The 17,187-nt window shown below is 49.0% G+C and overlaps 1 protein-coding gene across 3 annotated transcripts; it reads left to right on the plus strand.

Moving 5' to 3' along the window:
* Positions 1-3,065: 3,065 nt before the first annotated feature.
* On the plus strand, positions 3,066-17,036 carry arhgap28 (Rho GTPase activating protein 28). Of its 3 annotated transcripts, none has more exons than XM_067251656.1 (15): positions 3,066-3,214; positions 9,437-9,609; positions 9,741-9,970; positions 11,233-11,443; positions 11,567-11,745; positions 11,857-12,022; positions 12,169-12,260; positions 13,453-13,530; positions 13,657-13,816; positions 13,993-14,075; positions 14,235-14,432; positions 14,553-14,696; positions 14,862-14,989; positions 15,342-15,394; positions 15,627-17,036. In XM_067251656.1, the coding sequence occupies exons 1-15, from the start codon at positions 3,066-3,068 to the stop codon at positions 15,731-15,733; spliced, it is 2,151 nt and encodes a 716-aa protein (XP_067107757.1). In that variant the 3' UTR covers positions 15,734-17,036. The 3 variants fall into 3 exon arrangements, with proteins under 3 accessions (XP_067107757.1, XP_067107759.1, XP_067107758.1); XM_067251658.1 differs by lacking the exon at positions 3,066-3,214 and adding an exon at positions 5,076-5,202; XM_067251657.1 differs by lacking the exon at positions 3,066-3,214 and adding an exon at positions 7,717-7,857.
* Positions 17,037-17,187: the final 151 nt, after the last annotated feature.

Here is a 17,187-nt window from a genome sequence, read left to right on the forward strand (position 1 = left end):
AGCAAGGGCAGAACGAGAAGAAGTTACAGAGAAGAGATAAGAAGGTAGGGTGGATAAGGAGACAAAGGAACAAAAGCAAAGAATAGATAAGAATGACAAGAGAACTATTACCTACCTTGGCCACTTGGGGCTCTGTTGTGCTATCATGGGTGCGTCTGCGGGTGGGTTTTGCCTGCAGTTTGGGCTCATGACCAGCATGTAGCAGTACAGCAACACTGAGAAGAGTTTCGCAGACTCTAGTAGCCTACCGTACTCTTCAGTGTGGTAGCCTGTTCTTCTTAACTAAACACTGATCCAACACAGGATAACACCAAGGGAGTGGCATCTAGCCTCTTAACACCATGTTTGTTCTCTCGTGACTAGTCAACCGAACAAACAATGACTCACACCAGTTCTCAAACCACCTCTGTAACACTGCTGTCCATTGGCTAACGGGGTTCAAATTCTGTCCTCCCATCGCCTCCACATTGTGCCCCCACCCCCACCATAGTACCATGACTAGACCATTACTACAGTATCTATAGTAACCCCTGTCCTGTCCTGGCCACAGTTACCCCAAATGTAGGGCTCTGATCAGCCTATCACAGCTTGGATATAAGAGGAAGGCTAGGTGTGGTAGCCCTGGAAACAACACCCCATAAAACCACTTACCAGACAGAAGTCACTGACAATGGAAAACTCAACAAGGTCTAGCAGAGAAGGAGGAGGGGAGGGCTGAAAGGAAAAAGCTTCCCCCCCCCCCTCCTCATGTCAGTTAACCATGGAAAGGAGAATGGGAAATTGAAATGTCAAGACAGTACAGTAGCTACATGCTATACTAACAGATAATCTATCCACTTTTGAGATACTAAATATACAGTATAATCATAGTGTGTTTCCTCCTGTCTTCCAATACACACATAAACCCACACACTATCCAAGGAGACCAACTGGACACCAAAACATTGACAGAGAAAGGTTTGAATTGCAATCAAACCTCTTGATCTAAATGATTTATGAGTGTGACAGACAGCAGCGGGTTCTCTACCAACACACTCACACACACACGCACACACAGACACACACACACACATACCGTAATCTCTCTCCTTCAGAAATGTGATACTCCCAGTCTGCCTTTGAAAACAAGCTTGTTTAATAAAAGTGCAGAGTGTGTGAGTCCTGGAGAGAGCAGCCCTCTGTTTGGTATCCTGCTGCTGTGTCTCATGTCTCTGCTCACAGTTCCATATGAACCCCTGAACCCTCACCCTCCAACCCTGGATATGTCTCTGCTCACAGTTCCATATGAACCCCTGAACCCTCACCCTCCAACCCTGGACATGTCTCTGCTCACAGTTCCATATGAACCCCTGAACCCTCACCCTCCAACCCTGGACATGTCTCTGCTCACAGTTCCATATGAACCCCTGAACCCTCACCCTCCAACCCTGGATATGTCTCTGCTCACAGTTCCATATGAACCCCTGAACCCTCACCCTCCAACCCTGGACATGTCTCTGCTCACAGTTCCATATGAACCCCTGAACCCTCACCCTCCAACCCTGGACATGTCTCTGCTCACAGTTCCATATGAACCCCTGAACCCTCACCCTCTAACCCTGGACATCTCTCTCCCTCCCCTGCCTAACGTCCATTTATCACTTCATCTTTCCCTCCTCTCTCTCCATGTGTTCATTCTCAGGTGACCCAGGTAAAGTATAAGATGCAGGTGCACTGGGAAATGGTGTGTGTGTGTGTCATGTTTAACCATTCACTCTGTCTAACCCCTGCTGTATAGCTAACTGTACCTCTATTATGTACATGGGGAGTCAGGTGGCTGAGCGGTGAGGGAGTCGGACTAGTAATCCGAAGGTTGCCAGTTCGATTCCCGGTCATGCCAACTGACGTTGTGTCCTTGGGCAAGACACTTCACCCTACTTGCCTCGGGGGAATGTCCCTGTACTTACTGTAAGTCGCTCTGGATAAGAGCGTCTGCTAAGTGACTAAATGTAAATGTAAATGTAAATGTCTAATCCTCCCTGTACCTCTACAGGTCACCCCTATCAGATGACAGCAGGGGAACCCCCCAGTGGTCACATCATTGTCCCCCCCTTTCTGACCCCTAGTGACCAAGTCCTGCTCTCTATGGGATGTATGGTCTCCATGGATACGTCCACTATCGGGTGTCTTTGTGTAGAGGGAAAGCTACCCCACATGGTTTACCCTATTGTCACCTACTGTGCGTGTGTGTCACATGAACCCTAGGGAGATCCTGGGGACTACAATGGGGCCGATTCCTCATGGGGGGTCCATTTAGTGAATGGTGGTGGTCTGGGAGCAGGGGGGGGTTCCCTGCCCCGCTTGGCTCAATTGAAACCTGAATGAACATGTGAACATTTAATGAGAAGAGGAGAGGAGAAGAGAGGAGGAGAGGAGAGGAGGAGAAGAGGAGAAGAGAGGAGAGGAAAGGAGGACAGAAGAGAGGAGGAGAGGAGAGGAGGAGGAGAGGAGAAGAGAAGAGAGGAGGAGAGGAAATGAGGGCAGAAGAGAGGAGGAGAGGAGAGGAAGAGAAGAGGAGAGGAGAAGGGAAGAGGAGAAGAGGAGAGGAGAAGGGAGGAGGAGAGGAAAGGAGGGCAGAGAAGAGGGCAGTTTCAGGTCACCACTCTGACCTGCTCCATGATTAATGATTCATATGTTGCATGATTGGGCTATAGGACACAAGACAATAAAGCAAATCCTAATCCAAACCTTATCCTATGACTCCGGTATGTAAACTTTAAAACTACAGATCGGGCCGGATTGGGATAAAGTAAACGCGTGCTGGTCTCTGTTGACATTTAGCCCGTGATCTCATTTGCATATGGAAGTGTGTTTTATGAAAATTAGTCTGGTCTCCCATCTGATTGGTTGACTAGAGCGACAACCCCCGTTTGCTTGATTCCAATGGTGTCGAGTGTCTGTCAGTCAGCGCACGAGGGGGACAGAGAAACAGACCGCTTTATTTATTTTTCTCACAAGACGTGGCGGCGCGTGTGCCTGATGTGAGGTTCAATAAACTTACCGGTTGACGGTAGCCAGACAGGCCTATGTGTAAAATGCTACTGTGGCGATCAACGGCGATGGAGCTGACGGATTCTGGTGGCGTCACCCTGACAGGCTATCATTCATACGATCCCAGTATACACGTTGCGGAGGACATCTACGCTTCCCCGGTGTCTCCTGCAAGTTTCAGCAGGTAAAAACTATAGAAAATCGTCTTACAAACTCGTTAACGCTACTTCAGGACGGTATTCCCGGTGAGCAGTGAGGTGGTGTGGGGTCCCACAGTGGTACCGAGAGAGAGCGTGGGAAATAGTGTTTAACGGTGGTATCTGTGGTAACGGGTTTAGTGCTCCGTTATTTATGTGATGAGAGAGTTGTACCGCAGGGCGCCCCCCTGACGGCTTGGAAAGAGTTTATGGAACCGTTACTCATGTGTTTCTCATCCTCTGTTCATCTTGTCGGACGTGTGTTTCTCACTTCTGACACTTCTGAACTGAAGTTTCCAACGCGTGCACGCGTTTGTCTGTGCTCGTGCGCATGTGCGTTTGCAGTAGCATATGGATCAATACCTAACCCTAACATTCCAACAACAACCAGTTCAGTCATGTGACAGGCCAGAATGTGAGCAGCTGCTCCGATTGGCCAGCTGTGCCGGGTCATGTGTCATTGTGGTTGTGAGGTCATGATGAGCTACTTTGGCACTGTCTCCAGCTGCCACCATTGCCCCAGCAACAAGGCATGACAACCCCTCCCTCACCCTCAACCTATGCCCTTACTTGACCACCCCTCTCTCAGCCTCAGCCCCCACAGTAGAGTACAGCAGTAGAGTACAGCAGTAGAGTACAGCAGTAGAGTACAGCAGTAGAGTACAGTAGAGCAGGTGATAGTGAGGAGACTGATGGACTCAACCTCACTCATGTCCACGTTATTCCCATGTCTCAGCTGTGTAAGTGTGTATGTGCTTTTGTATGTTGACATGGGTCAGGGCATTTGGGCCATAGGCAGGATTACTTTCAAGCTGCTTGGTGCAATGTGTGTGTGTGTGTGTGATAGAGAGAGAGAAACAATGAATCGGGTCAGGTGTCAGGGATGAATACAGCTTTTGTAGCAGCTGAATGAGGCTCTCTACTCTCTGAACCAACACTAATTAGCACTGGAGAGACACACTCTATTTCTGTTACACACACACAGAACACAAAAGACACATACACACCACTAATCATAATGTAATGCCTCCATAATTATAATGTAATGCCCCCATCCCTAGTTTTGTGTGTTTGTGGTGGTGGTGGTGGTGGTGGTGGTGGTGGTGGAGTTGAATGGGCAACCATTATGTGTACATACAGTTAACTGCAGCAACTTGGCATTGATAAAGTGTTTGTGAACAAGGAAGGATTTTAAACAGATAGTAAGTCTGGCATGGACAGAAACATCCACAACCATGACCCCAGAGGAGAAGGAAGAACAGAAGATCTGCTGTTCTTCAGAAGTCAGTTTCCTTGCTGTCTGTCAGCCAATGGAGGACAAGGATGAGGATGACATAGCAGCATCAGAATTAACAATTTGTCGTGTCCGCTTCCTTTGGAGGTGTGAAGGAAAATGTGAGCGGGTGACATTCCAAACAAACACACACACACACACAGCTGTTTCCCTCCCTGCTGTACTCTCCCCAAGTGCTTAAGTATCCTACCTGTAGCTGTACAGGGTTAGTTAGTGCTCAGCTCCCTGAGAAACCATAGCCACGCGCTCTGCTCTACTGGACAACCTCTGTTCTACCTCAGAGATTACTGGACTCTATCTCAGATAGACTCAACTGGACTATATATCCGAGAGACTCTACTGGACTCTATCTCAGATAGACTCAACTGGACTATATATCCGAGAGACTCTACTGGACTCTATCTCAGATAGACTCAACTGGACTATATATCCGAGAGACTCTACTGGACTCTATTTCAGATAGACTCAACTGGACTCTATCTCATAGAGACTCTACTGGACTCTATCTCATAGAGACTCTACTGGACTCTATCTCATAGAGATTCTACTGGACTCTATCTCATAGAGACTCTACTGGACTCTATCTCATAGAGACTTTACTGGACTCTATCTCAAAGAGACTACTGGACTCTACCTGATTCAGCTTGGAAGATTTTGTTATATAGATGTCATCATACCCAGGTAAACACACTTAATGAGGGAGAGAGCAAATGATAGAGAATGAGAGAAATGGGTTGCAGAGAAAGGAAAAAGATAGAGAAAGAAAAAGATAGAGGTTTGTAGTATCGGTAGATTACGTGTCACCTTGGTTTCTGTAGTTTGTCCAGCAGGTTTGTTTTGCATGACCAGTGTAGGGGGCTGGGGGAGAGGATTTGAATAGAAAATAATCACCACAAGGAAGACACACACACACGCATATATACATACACCCATACATACATTTATGCATATATACGTGCAAACGTATAGTAGCTTCAGCCCTGAAGGCCATACATCTGCAGACTGAATTCTGTTGAACATCCGGGAATGGTGTGTGTGTGTGTGGCACAGAAATGTAAATTTCTTACAGTAAGAACATTAATTGAAGGTAGAACAGGGAAGTTGTGTGGCTTCTCCTAGCAGTACCACAGTCATAATGGATTCCTCTAATCCAGACCTCAAACGGCAGACTGGTCGTTAGGGGATGGGGTTTGCGTGTGATAGAGATACTTTTTTTACTTTTATGTTTCAGTAGTTCTAGAAATACTTCTCCATTCTTTAGCTGGCACCATGGCAACATTTTGGGTAACCACCATTGAAAAGGGTCAAACAGGAAGAAGGTGTTTTGTGTGACTGATCCTCTGCAGTGGGTTGTCCAATAAGGAACATGCATCTGACCACCTCTCACCTACATATTAAGCACTGCTGAGATTCCCACAGCCTTCACCCTATAACCACACACACACACACATACACACACCCACACACACTGATGGTTTTTTAATGGTCTGGTATTGATTGGTTTGAGAGGTTGTTGTTGTTGTGTATTTGTGTGTGTGTGCATTTGTAGTGTGTGTATGTCCAGCCGAGTTGAGGTTCTACCTCAATGACATCATCAGTGTTGAAATTAAAAAGGTTGGTGTCAGCATTTTACACCATAAACTCCCGTAAACAGCATGATGTAAACTGATCTCCAATGTCAGACCAATCTAATCAATACCAATCTAATCAATATGAGAGAGGAAAAGGGTTTTAGCTGATGATGGATAGAGAGAGAGAGAGTGAGGGAGGGATAGAGAGAGAGAGCTTCTGGAAGAGTTGGACAGGGAGGTGGTGAGGGAGGGAGGGAGGGGGTGAGGGAGGAAGGGAGGGAGGGGGGGCAGACGCCAGCCAGACTGGCATACTCATCTCGGAGCAGTAACAACCTGTAGCTCTAACAGACTGTTGACAGATGGGATGCTAGCCAGACTAGAGTGGGAGAGGAAAGAGGGTGAGGAGGAGGAGGAGGAGATAAAGGAGAGTGAAGACGAAGAGGGGGAGGAGGAGGAAATATGGGGTGTGTGTGTGCTGGCTCCTTGGTTCTGCTGTTGACATTCCAGCAGGAATTGGGTCATGATTGGAGGCTCCCAGCTCAGATTACAATCCTCTCTCTCTCTCTCTCTCTCTCTCTCTCTCTCTCTCTCTCTCTCTCTCTCTCTCTCTCTCTCTCTCTCTCTCTCTCTCTCTCTCTCTCTCTCTCTCTCTCTCTCTCTCTCTCTCTCTCTCTCTCTCTCTCTCTCTCTCTCTCTCTCTCTCTCTCTCTCTCTCTCTCTCTCTCTCTCTCTCTCTCTCTCTCTCTCTCTCTCTCTCTCTCTCTCTCTCTCTCTCTCTCTCTCTCTCTCTCTCTCTCTCTCTCTCTCTCTCTCTCTCTCTCTCTCTCTCTCTCTCTCTCTCTTCCCTGCTCTTTATCTCATTATTTCTCTTTCCCTCCATCTCTCCGTCCATTTCCACCTGGTTCTGGTTAGTACTGACCTACATACCATGCAGGGGGCCTGTACAGCTGTGTGTGTTAGTGTTGGTCCACACAGTTCTGCCCAACTCATCAAGGAAAAGCCTAAAAATGTTTCTTTCCTACCTTCTCTCCTCTCCTTCTGGGCCTGCTGGGCTCTCCAGCGTCCATCATTAACCACCTCTAACTAAGCCCTTTGTAGCTGGCTTGGTGGTTTTGGTGTGTTTCTAACTGTATTTGTTTAGTAAACCATATTAGATGAGTCATAGTGTAAACACGACAGCATGACTATGGAGGGAGGAAGATGGAGGGAGAGAGGGACAGATGTAAACACTAAAGGGCAAAGAGGATACTGAAGGAGCTCTTAAAGAGGATAACATGACAGGCGTAGAGGAGGATGGAGGAGGAGGAGAGCTGAACATGAAGTGAAATGAAATCTAGAGTGGCCTACCGCAGACTGAGGGTGGGGAGAGGGAAGAACAGGGGGGGGGGGATGTGGGAGGAGGGATGAGCTTGTGTTTCAGAGAGATCCTCAGTCCTCAGAAGAGGATATCCTGAGATTGAGCGCTGTCTCTCTTCCCCCTCCCTCTCTCTTTGTTGCTCTCCCTCCCCTTCTGCTCTATCTCGCTCGCCCCCTTCTAACTCTCCCTCTGCCACTCCCACTTGTCCTGGCTCAGACAGCTGCTCGCTTGTTCAGCACACGGCTCTCTCTCTCTCTCCCTGATTATTGGAGTACCCTGCAGAGGTTAGTATAGCTTGGTAGTTTAGTGGAGTCCAGTAAAGTTTAGTAGATAAGTAGAGCTCAGGATGTTTAGAAGAGCTAAATAGAGTTCTGCTGTCTACTGTCCTGCTGGATGAACAACTGACAGGTATGTCTCCGTTCTCTAATCTGGGATCTCCAGGGTAGACGGGTTACGCCGAGGGGGACATGCCAGCTGGGTGGAGCTAAGACTGGCTCTGCTGAGGTATTGTGTGTGTGTGTGTGTGTAAACTGTTGCATGTGGATAGACAGGGAAGCTGAAGCCCTCTGTCTGCACTGGAAGTTTGATGTCTATCGATGTGATGAGGATAATGTCCTATAGAAGGTATCGGTTGTGACTCACAGGAAGTGTTTATGTTCATGATGATTTCTGGAAAAGGAATGGAGAAAATGTAGTATGGAATGTCTTTGAGTCAGAGCCCCTGTCGGTCTGCCTGCCTGCTTGTGGTGGACCACACGTACACACACACACACACACACACGTTAACTACACTTCCAATGATAAGGTGCTAATCAGTTTGTGAGAGTACGCATTTAGATTTGGAGGTTTGGAGTGCATATGTGAGAACCGGCTTTTCAACAGGCTGAGCATACCTCTTTTACTGTGTCAACATGCCTGATCCTCATGTGTACTGTACACACACACACACACACACACACATACATTAAGAAGAATCTAGTTCCTCAGTAGAGAAATAGCAGCTCCCAAGAATACATGTTAATGTTGTGTGTCTGTGTGTGTGTATGTGTGTTGGCTGTGTCTGTGAGTTCTCTAAGTGCAGTCTCGCTATAATGGTTCCATCCATATTCTTCCCTCTGAACATGAGATTCACCAGGTGTTGCACCAAAGGGGCCCCAGAGGAACCAAACCATTACAACAAGGGTTCCCCCTCAGCCAATATCCGGACTAGCACAATAATCAGCCCCTTAAGTGAAGCCAGGCCGGACGTCCCCTGACACACACTCACACGTATTGTGCTTATCAATTTTTCAATGTTTAGACAGTAGCAGTCATTGTTCAGCAATCTGATGAGCATAGTGTGCTGTGTAGACAGCAGTTGTAGAGAGAGAGAGAGAGAGAGAGAGAGAGAGAGAGAGTGTGTGTGTGTTTGTGTGTGTGAGAGAGAGAGAGAGAGAGAGAGGGGGGGAGTGGGAAAAAGTGGGAAAAAGAGGGAGAGGTTGAGGTGGTTCAGTGTAGAATGCACTGAATGTTTCCATGGTGACTAGATAGGAAACCCCCACATGCCAGGGGAAGACTCTCTTAACCTCTTCCCCTCCTCCCCATGCTCCCGCCCCAACCTCCCTTAGTCTTGTTGTTTTGCTGCATGTGGAGGGTGAGATAAGCAGTTGGGTGTAATGTGGCTGCGTGTGTGTGTCTGTGTGACCCAGAAGGCTGGTCATGAGGTCACTAAAGGTGTTCGGTCTTCTGACCAATCAGGAATCAGCCCTGGGATCAAAGACCTGTGATTTCACCAGAGGTCTGTGGTATTGCACGGACTATGATAGAAATCATATACACGCATACGCACACACACACACACACACACACACACACACACACACACAATCTGGCAGATGAATGCAGTGGACTGAAGATTGTCATGCGCTTGGCGAGTTGGTCAAGAGTTTAGCAGAGTTTAGTTGGGCAGAGAAATGTTCACCGCCCCCCCCTCTTCTCCTAACTGCAGGAAGGTGCAGTACCAGGGCCCAGGCAGGATGATGACTCCCAGGGCCTCCCCTCCCACCCCTCCCCTGACAGCAGACCCCATGGACGACTACTGGAGCGAGGTGAAGAGTATAGAGGAGGGGGAGGAGGCCAGTGGGGGAGACCAAGACCTGCTGGAGAGAGCCAGCATGGACGGTATTCACACACACTCATTAACTTACACACTGATGCACACACTACCGTGCAGGACACAATTCCCAGCTACTTCTCCATATTTTGGATTGATAACTGATGACTGTACCCGGACGCTTCCTTTCTGTCTGTAGAGGCGGAGCTGGAGGAGGCGTGGCTTACGGAGGCGGGGCTGGAGGGGCTGGTGTCGGGGGCGCAGGAGGAGGGGCCGGAGGGGCCTGTGGAGGTGTTGCTGTCGACGCTGACGCGCTCACAGGCTGCCATGGTGAAGCGACGCGTGGACAACTACACCCAGACCCTGAGGAAGAGGAACAGGCAGAACACCAGACACGTCAGAGACGTGTTCTCCACACCTGACCCCCCGGTGAGAGAAGCCTGACCTCTGACCCTTGACCCTGACCCTGTCTTTTTTCCTGTGAGGAGGGGAGGGGAGGAGAGGGGATGAGGTGGAACGAGACGGGAGCGGAGGAGATGGGATGACAGGAGTCCAGACAGTGTATTTCAAACCAGTCTACCAGTTGTCCCAGTTGTCAGGACAGACTGCTCTGTGGTTGAAACATGACGAGCTGTTTCTCCTGCCTGCCCAGGCAACTGCACTTCCGCCTCCACAAATAGCCCTGTCCTACTGACTGAGGGAGGCATGTGGGAGGGCCTACGGAAGGAGTGTGGCGGGGGAGACAGATGCACCGTAGTGTGATCCACTTAATGATGGGTGTTAGCTGTAATGAGGAGAGCTGGATTGCAGGTTGGGTTACAGGATGTAATTGAGGTTTACTTTGACAGACAGACAAACAGACCGTCAGACAGGTTAGTGACACCTGCCAGTTTGGAGCAGGAATTTGTGACGGACGGAAGGACGGGTGTTGCGGTTAATTCCATCCCCCTCAGCATAGAGGGTGACAGGAGGTTCCACGGTGACTCACTGATCTGGCAGGAGGGCAGAGATATGAGTCAGACTCAGCTGGAACGCACACACACACACTCACACTCACACAAACAAGCAGTCAGTCTGCATCACCACTTATGGACACACAGACTGGCTTTAGTGTTCATCTGATCCTGATCAATTTGTGCCTGTTTGTGCGTGTTCCAGCTCACTCTGGCTCTGTACGTGAGTGTGAGTGTGTGTGTGTGTGTGTGTGTGTGTACAACCTTTGCTAGCACCTGCTGAGCTCTCTGGTATCCTACACGGAGTTCCAGAATGTTCTATGTGTCTGAAACTGTCATCCAAACTGTTTCTTTGTGCTTCTGGTTGACATTCTATTGTACCTTACATACACACTCACTCTCTCAAAAACACATTCTTACACAGTCAAATATACACAGACAACCGATACCCCATGACACACTAGTCCAGTACCAAAAGTACCAGTATTCTTGTTCATTGTGATGGTGCTTTATAATGATCATGCATCCTATAAACATGCACTTAAAATGTTGTATTGACTTGATGATGAACATGTATCCTATGAGTACATCATGAATAACGTAATTTAGGGTGTTGGCAATAGTTTTGCCACTTTACAGTGATCATGTTTTATGGTGATTATTATTATTGTGATTATTGGTACCTGAAAATAATGGTGGACATGTTGTTTATGATGATAATGTATACATTCCTTCCAGCCTGTAGAACCAGTGCCCCATGTGTCTCCTAATTCACCCAACGGCCACTCACCTTCCGACCAACACACCCCTTCCTTACGACACACCCCGTCTAACAGACACACCCCTTTTCGTGGACGCCCCCCCTCCAATAGACACGCCCCTTCTAACGAACAAACCACAGCTCATGGTCGCACCCAAACCAAGACCATCCACAGAACCCCCTCTAGAGGTGAGTTGAGTGTGTCTCACCGTGCACTAGTGACCACCAGTGTGTGTGTGATAATCATCGAATGTGTGTGTGTGTGATTATCATCAAGTGTGTATGATTATCATCAAGTGTGTGTGTCTCCAGTGCGTCCTGCGTGCCCCAGCTTCTCCCCAGTGGAGGCTGTCTCGGAGCGTCCTGGCCCTCCGGACCAGCAGGGGGAGCTGCTGTGCGACGTGCCCTACTCTGAGGGCGTTCTTCCTCACCTCAGGGGCGGGGCCTGCCACGACTGCCAACGCCTCCGAAAAGATGACCCCAACCTGCAGGTGAGGCTGATCTCTCATCGAACTGTTTCTGATACCGTGTGTACCGGTATTTGTTCGAATGTGATCGTTTTTACCATGATGGACAAACTCAAAAGGTGTGTGTGTGTGTAGCCGTTCCAGCTGGCCAGGCCAAGGCTGGGTCTGACGTGTGTCCAGGACCTGTCCTGTCAGGACATGAAGAAGGTGGGCTACATCGCCCTGATAGAAATAACAACCTTCTACCACGCTATGGGCATCGAACTCAAACGCTACAGGGCCGCTCGCAGTAAGGCCAGAGGTGATCCCATTTTCTGCGTCTGGAGTTTTCAAGTTTTGTATTTTTTTTGCTTAAACGTGTATTTTAGAATGAACTAGTTTTGATATGACTAGATGCTTATAGAATTTACATTTGGGTTCTGTCTATCTTTCTATTTCCTTGTCCAGAGAGTGGCATCTTTGGAGTTCCTCTGACCACGCTGCTGGAGAGCGACAGGAAGAAGGTCCCGGGTTCTAAGGTTCCACTCGTCTTCAGAAAGGTACTCTTCCTCCCCCCTCCCCCAATCCCTCCCCTGTGGTATCCCAAACGGCTTCAGGGGTATTGAGTTCAGGAAATCCCTTCCTGCAGACTTTGAGATCCCAGAGGCCTGTGTGAGCTATTTCAGACTGAGAGCTGCCGTTTTTCTGCGTGGTGTTGGGGTGTGGGCAGCAGCTGTCCTCCAGGAGCAAGGCCAGACAGGCTCAGATCCAGCCCCTAACCTTGGGATTGTCTGGATGCCTGGGGCTTGGAGGAATAGCTGGGCCATCTGTTGGGCAGCTAGCTGTGATATCAGGATGCTGTGGAGAAGGGGCTTAGGGTTAGCTTAACTACAGTTTAACTTAGTTTACTGTAGTGTAATCATCTAGCTGCAGTATAGAAGCTGGCTAATTAAACAGGCACAGATATAGTAAAGAGAAATCTGCTCAGTTAGCTTAGTTACTGTAACTTGCTTAGTTAGTGTAGTATTCAACGCATACTATGTGTAGCTAGCTTAGCTTGCGTAGCTAGCAAGGGATCTGATATGTTGGTCCTGCATTGGAGGCTACTCTGAGGGACTGCTGATAAAGACTGATCCTGAATGGAAATGCTGACTGGCAGTTAGGAAACCTTGGTGGGAGGGGGGATCATGTTGTTGAGAGAGAGAATGGGGGAGGCTGTAGCTGAGACTGGTTTGTTAAGCTGGTAGTAGTGAAGGGGCAAGACTGTCTTTGATGGAAAAGATGTGTCTCTCTGTGGAGATAGAGGGAACTGGGAGGATCCGCCAAGTGTTGTTCTGGACTCGGAGAGATAACAACTGATAGGGTTTCTGTGACTGTGGCACAGATAGAGAAGGGAGGGAAGAGGGAGGGAAGGAGAGAAGGAGGGGGAGGAGAAGGCCAGCTAAAGGTTATCAGGTTGCTGGCTCACTCACAGTTTTTCCTTCTGTGTAACATTCTATTCAAGACTCAGTCCAAGACACTGTCCTCTGTCCGACACTGCCAAACTGTTGTCAAACTCACAGAGCATGTCCTTCCTCTCAACGCATGACTGCGGTTTGATTGACAGCTCAGAGAAGGCGAGGCAGTGATAAGATGGCTGATTTCCCTGTTGGCCGTGCTTCAGCTCTTACTCAGAGGAGGAAGAGGAAAGACAGGATACATATGTTTAAATGCACGTGTTGGCACACTTCTGACGTGTGTTTGTGTGTGTAGCTCCTGTCCAAGCTAGAACAGACCGGTCTACAGACAGAGGGGATTCTCAGAGTACCAGGATCTGCTTCCAGAGTAAAAGTAAGACACACACACACATACTGACACACACACACACACACTCCACCTCACTCTCATACCGGCTCACATTATAATACGTATCACGGATATACGCTCAGCTAAGGCCTACTCGTGCTGTGTTTTCAGCATCTTCGCCAGGAGCTGGAGTCTAAGTTCTACGAGGACCGCTTTGACTGGGACCAGGTGAGGCACAATGACGCAGCTGGCCTGCTGAAGATGTTCATCAGAGAGCTCCCCTGCCCTCTCCTCACCCTGCAGCACCTGCCTGCCTTCACCGCTGTCCAGGGTGAGTCACAACACACACACACACAACACGTAAATACACACGGACGCAGACACGCAAGCACTCTCGACACACTCGGGCAAGAACACTTAGAATAACTGGCGACAGATGTAAAATGAAAACCTGTGTGCGTGTGTGTTGTTAGTGGATACTGAGTGTGTGTTCTCTCTGTCTGTCAGATATCTCCTCCCCCCTTCACCAGGTCCAGGCTCTCCACCTCCTCACCATGCTGCTTCCAGAGGCCAACCGGGACACTCTAAAGGTACACACACACACACTCACACACACACACACACACACACACACAGTCACACACACACACACACACACAGTCACTCACACAGTCACTCACACACACCATCCTACATGTGTCTTGGCGCCCCTGTAAGCGTGTGTGTTTCTGCGTGTGTGTGTGTCCCAGGCTCTGCTGGAGTTCCTGAGGAAGGTGGTGGAGTGCGAGCAGCAGAACCGGATGAGTCTGTGGAACGTCTCCATGATCGTGGCCCCCAACCTGGTGACATGCAAGGGCCACAGCCCCCGTCCTGAGGACATGGAGGGGGCCGCAGGGGCCGCCGCCCTGGTCAGACTGCTCATCACGCACCAGGACCTGCTCTGGACCGTGAGTCAGAGACCCCCAAAGACGAGAGAGAGACAGAAAGAGAAATGAAATCAAACATGACAACGTGTCTTTGTGTTCCTCAACCATCTCCTCCGTCTCCCTCCTCCTCTTCTTCCTCAGGTGCCCAGCTTCCTGCTGTCGCAGGTGAGGAAGATGAACGAAGCGTCGGACCGGAGGAAGCAGCCAGGATCGGAGAAGAGTAAGAGGAGACTGCTGCCGCTCCGCAGGAGGACCACGGAGAGAGACAAGACACCCAGGAGTGAGGTGAGGGGAGGGGGGGAGACAAAGGAGGAGTGGGGGGAGAGAGAGAGAGAGAAGAGGAGCGTGGGGAGGGGGTGCAGTCAACGTGGGGATATCAGACTTTGAAGACTGCAGGACATTTATGTCGATGCTGCGTGTTGACAGTGAGTCTGCGCCATTCCTCCGCAGGTGACCGACTTGCATGAAGGGGTCATCCGAGTTTACGCCCCACTGCACACTAAGGTCTCCATGGCGATACTCTTGGACAGTGAGACTAAGGCCAAAGACGTGATGGCCCGCTTCGACTGTGAGAACGGGTCAGTTCTGAGTCAGCCCCACCCCTCATGCAGTACTGACATCATGAACAACATCCCTCATGCAGTACTGACATCATGAACAACATCCCCCCCAGACAGCATTACATTACAGCAGGATGTATGGATTAGGATACATGTCAACATTATAGTTTACGTTAACATCGATGTCCAGGATCATCAGACACAATATCTTCTACGTTATCATACTTGATCCGAACCAGTTCCAGACCCCCTCGAAGTTTCCTTATAGCAACATAATCAACATTATCAACATTACCGTCATCAGTCCATCATAGCTTTCACTAACGTCCTCATCCTCCCCGTAATCGCCCGCCTTGTGTTTTCCTCACAGCCACGGCACCAGGAGGAGCAGGGCCTGTCTGTTTGAGGTGGGAGGGAACATCGGTACGTATCATTATCAGTGTCATCGTCAGTACCGCATATCGTTATTGTTGATGTCATTATCATCTGTGTATCACTATCAAGCAATCATCGATATTATCGCTATTGTTCCTTTTGGCATATTACCAATTATTCTCTTATTTAACTTTATATCAGAATGTTCTCTAACATAATGTTCATCAATGTCTCTAATTGGCCTGAGCTGCTCTGACTAACGCTTCCTGCTTCCTGTCAGGTGAGCGCTGTCTGGACCCGGAGACACACCTGCAGGAGGTGTACCAGGTCAACCCCACCTGTGAGTGGGTGCTGAAGCCCAGCCCAGACACACCTGAAGGTGTCTGAGCCTCCCAGCCCAGCCACACAGACACTAAGCCCACCTGGCCTCCGCAGGGCCTGAGCACAACCTGTACCGCCAGTCCATCGACAGATACCATATCCTGCCACACGCTGTCAACAGACAAACAGGCTTCACAAACAAACTCAACCGTCGCGCTGACAGACCAAGCCTTCTGTCCAGACGAACCCTAACCCTGATCCAGATACCCGCAGCTCTGCTGGCTTCAGGCCAGACAGTGCTACACTGCCCCCTGGTGGACAGAGCCTCTCAGATGTTATGTGACGAGCGACCAAGAGTGCTGGTCATCACGGTTGTCTTGCACCAACCTCTGTGATGTCATATTTACCACCAACAGGGGGTCAAGGGTCATGATTGGCTTGACGGTCTATACTGAGATGACGACTTGAGTCCCACCTCGACCTGCCACAGTATCTCTATAACCACTAACCTATATTATCTGCTTTTGTATTATTGATATCTTAATCCTCACTATTATGGGACGTTTATCTGTGTGATAACGGCATGCTGAGGCCTTGTGGGATGAAGGAGGCCTTGAGCCTCTGGTCTACCCAGGCTGGTACCCCACTACTGAGGAGGACTAAACCATAGCACTTCCTCCTCCTCCTCCTCCTCCACCACGGCACTCCTCCATGTCCCCCTCCTCCTCTGCTGTGCTCCCAGGGGGATGTCTGGGAGGCTGATACAGAACCAACCCACTGCTGCAGTATGTTCTCACTCCACACAGCACTCTGCTGGCAGGACAGAGAAGAACTACAGGAAGTTGGGGAAATAACGACAGGAAGGAAGGGACGGTACTACAGGAAGTTGGGAGCAGAACTACAGAGAAGAGGAAGTGTTTGTGGACTATGGAGTTGCCATATTAAAGTGTTTTGACAAGTGTTTGAACTCTGACCTTACTGAACCATGTTTACCTGCTGTGTTTATGCACATGTGCGTGTGTATGTGTGAAAGAGAGAGAGAGAGACAGTGAAAGAGCAAGAGCTATGTTAACCCCAGTTTTCCAGTGCCATAGTAGTCTACACTCCAACACTGTGTACTTGGCCCCCATCTGCAGTATTGTGAGCTCAGTTTGAACCGTGTGTGTGTGTGTAACAAGGATGAAGTGCTGCATGAACAAACTCTGAATTTGCTTCTGTACAGATTTTTCATTTTTTTTATGGTTTAAGTTTATTATTTTTATTCTTATTATTACTATTATGACTATGCTCTGCCTGCTGCCAGCCGGAGGCCATGTTGTTTGGCCTCAAGGCTTCCTGTATCCATGAGTAACAGAATAGAACCAACTGAATCCAAATTGAATCCTTGTCTCTCCTCTTTTTTAACATAATGTCCCCAGCAGACAAGGCTGACAAAATTCATTTTGTGAATTTTATTAGCAAATAAGAATTCTCTGTGACATCAAATTCAAACATTACATTTGCTGGGGTCCAATATGGGG

The sequence above is a fragment of the Osmerus mordax genome, chromosome 15, assembly GCF_038355195.1.
Source record: "Osmerus mordax isolate fOsmMor3 chromosome 15, fOsmMor3.pri, whole genome shotgun sequence".
In the NCBI taxonomy this organism is placed as follows: domain Eukaryota; kingdom Metazoa; phylum Chordata; class Actinopteri; order Osmeriformes; family Osmeridae; genus Osmerus; species Osmerus mordax.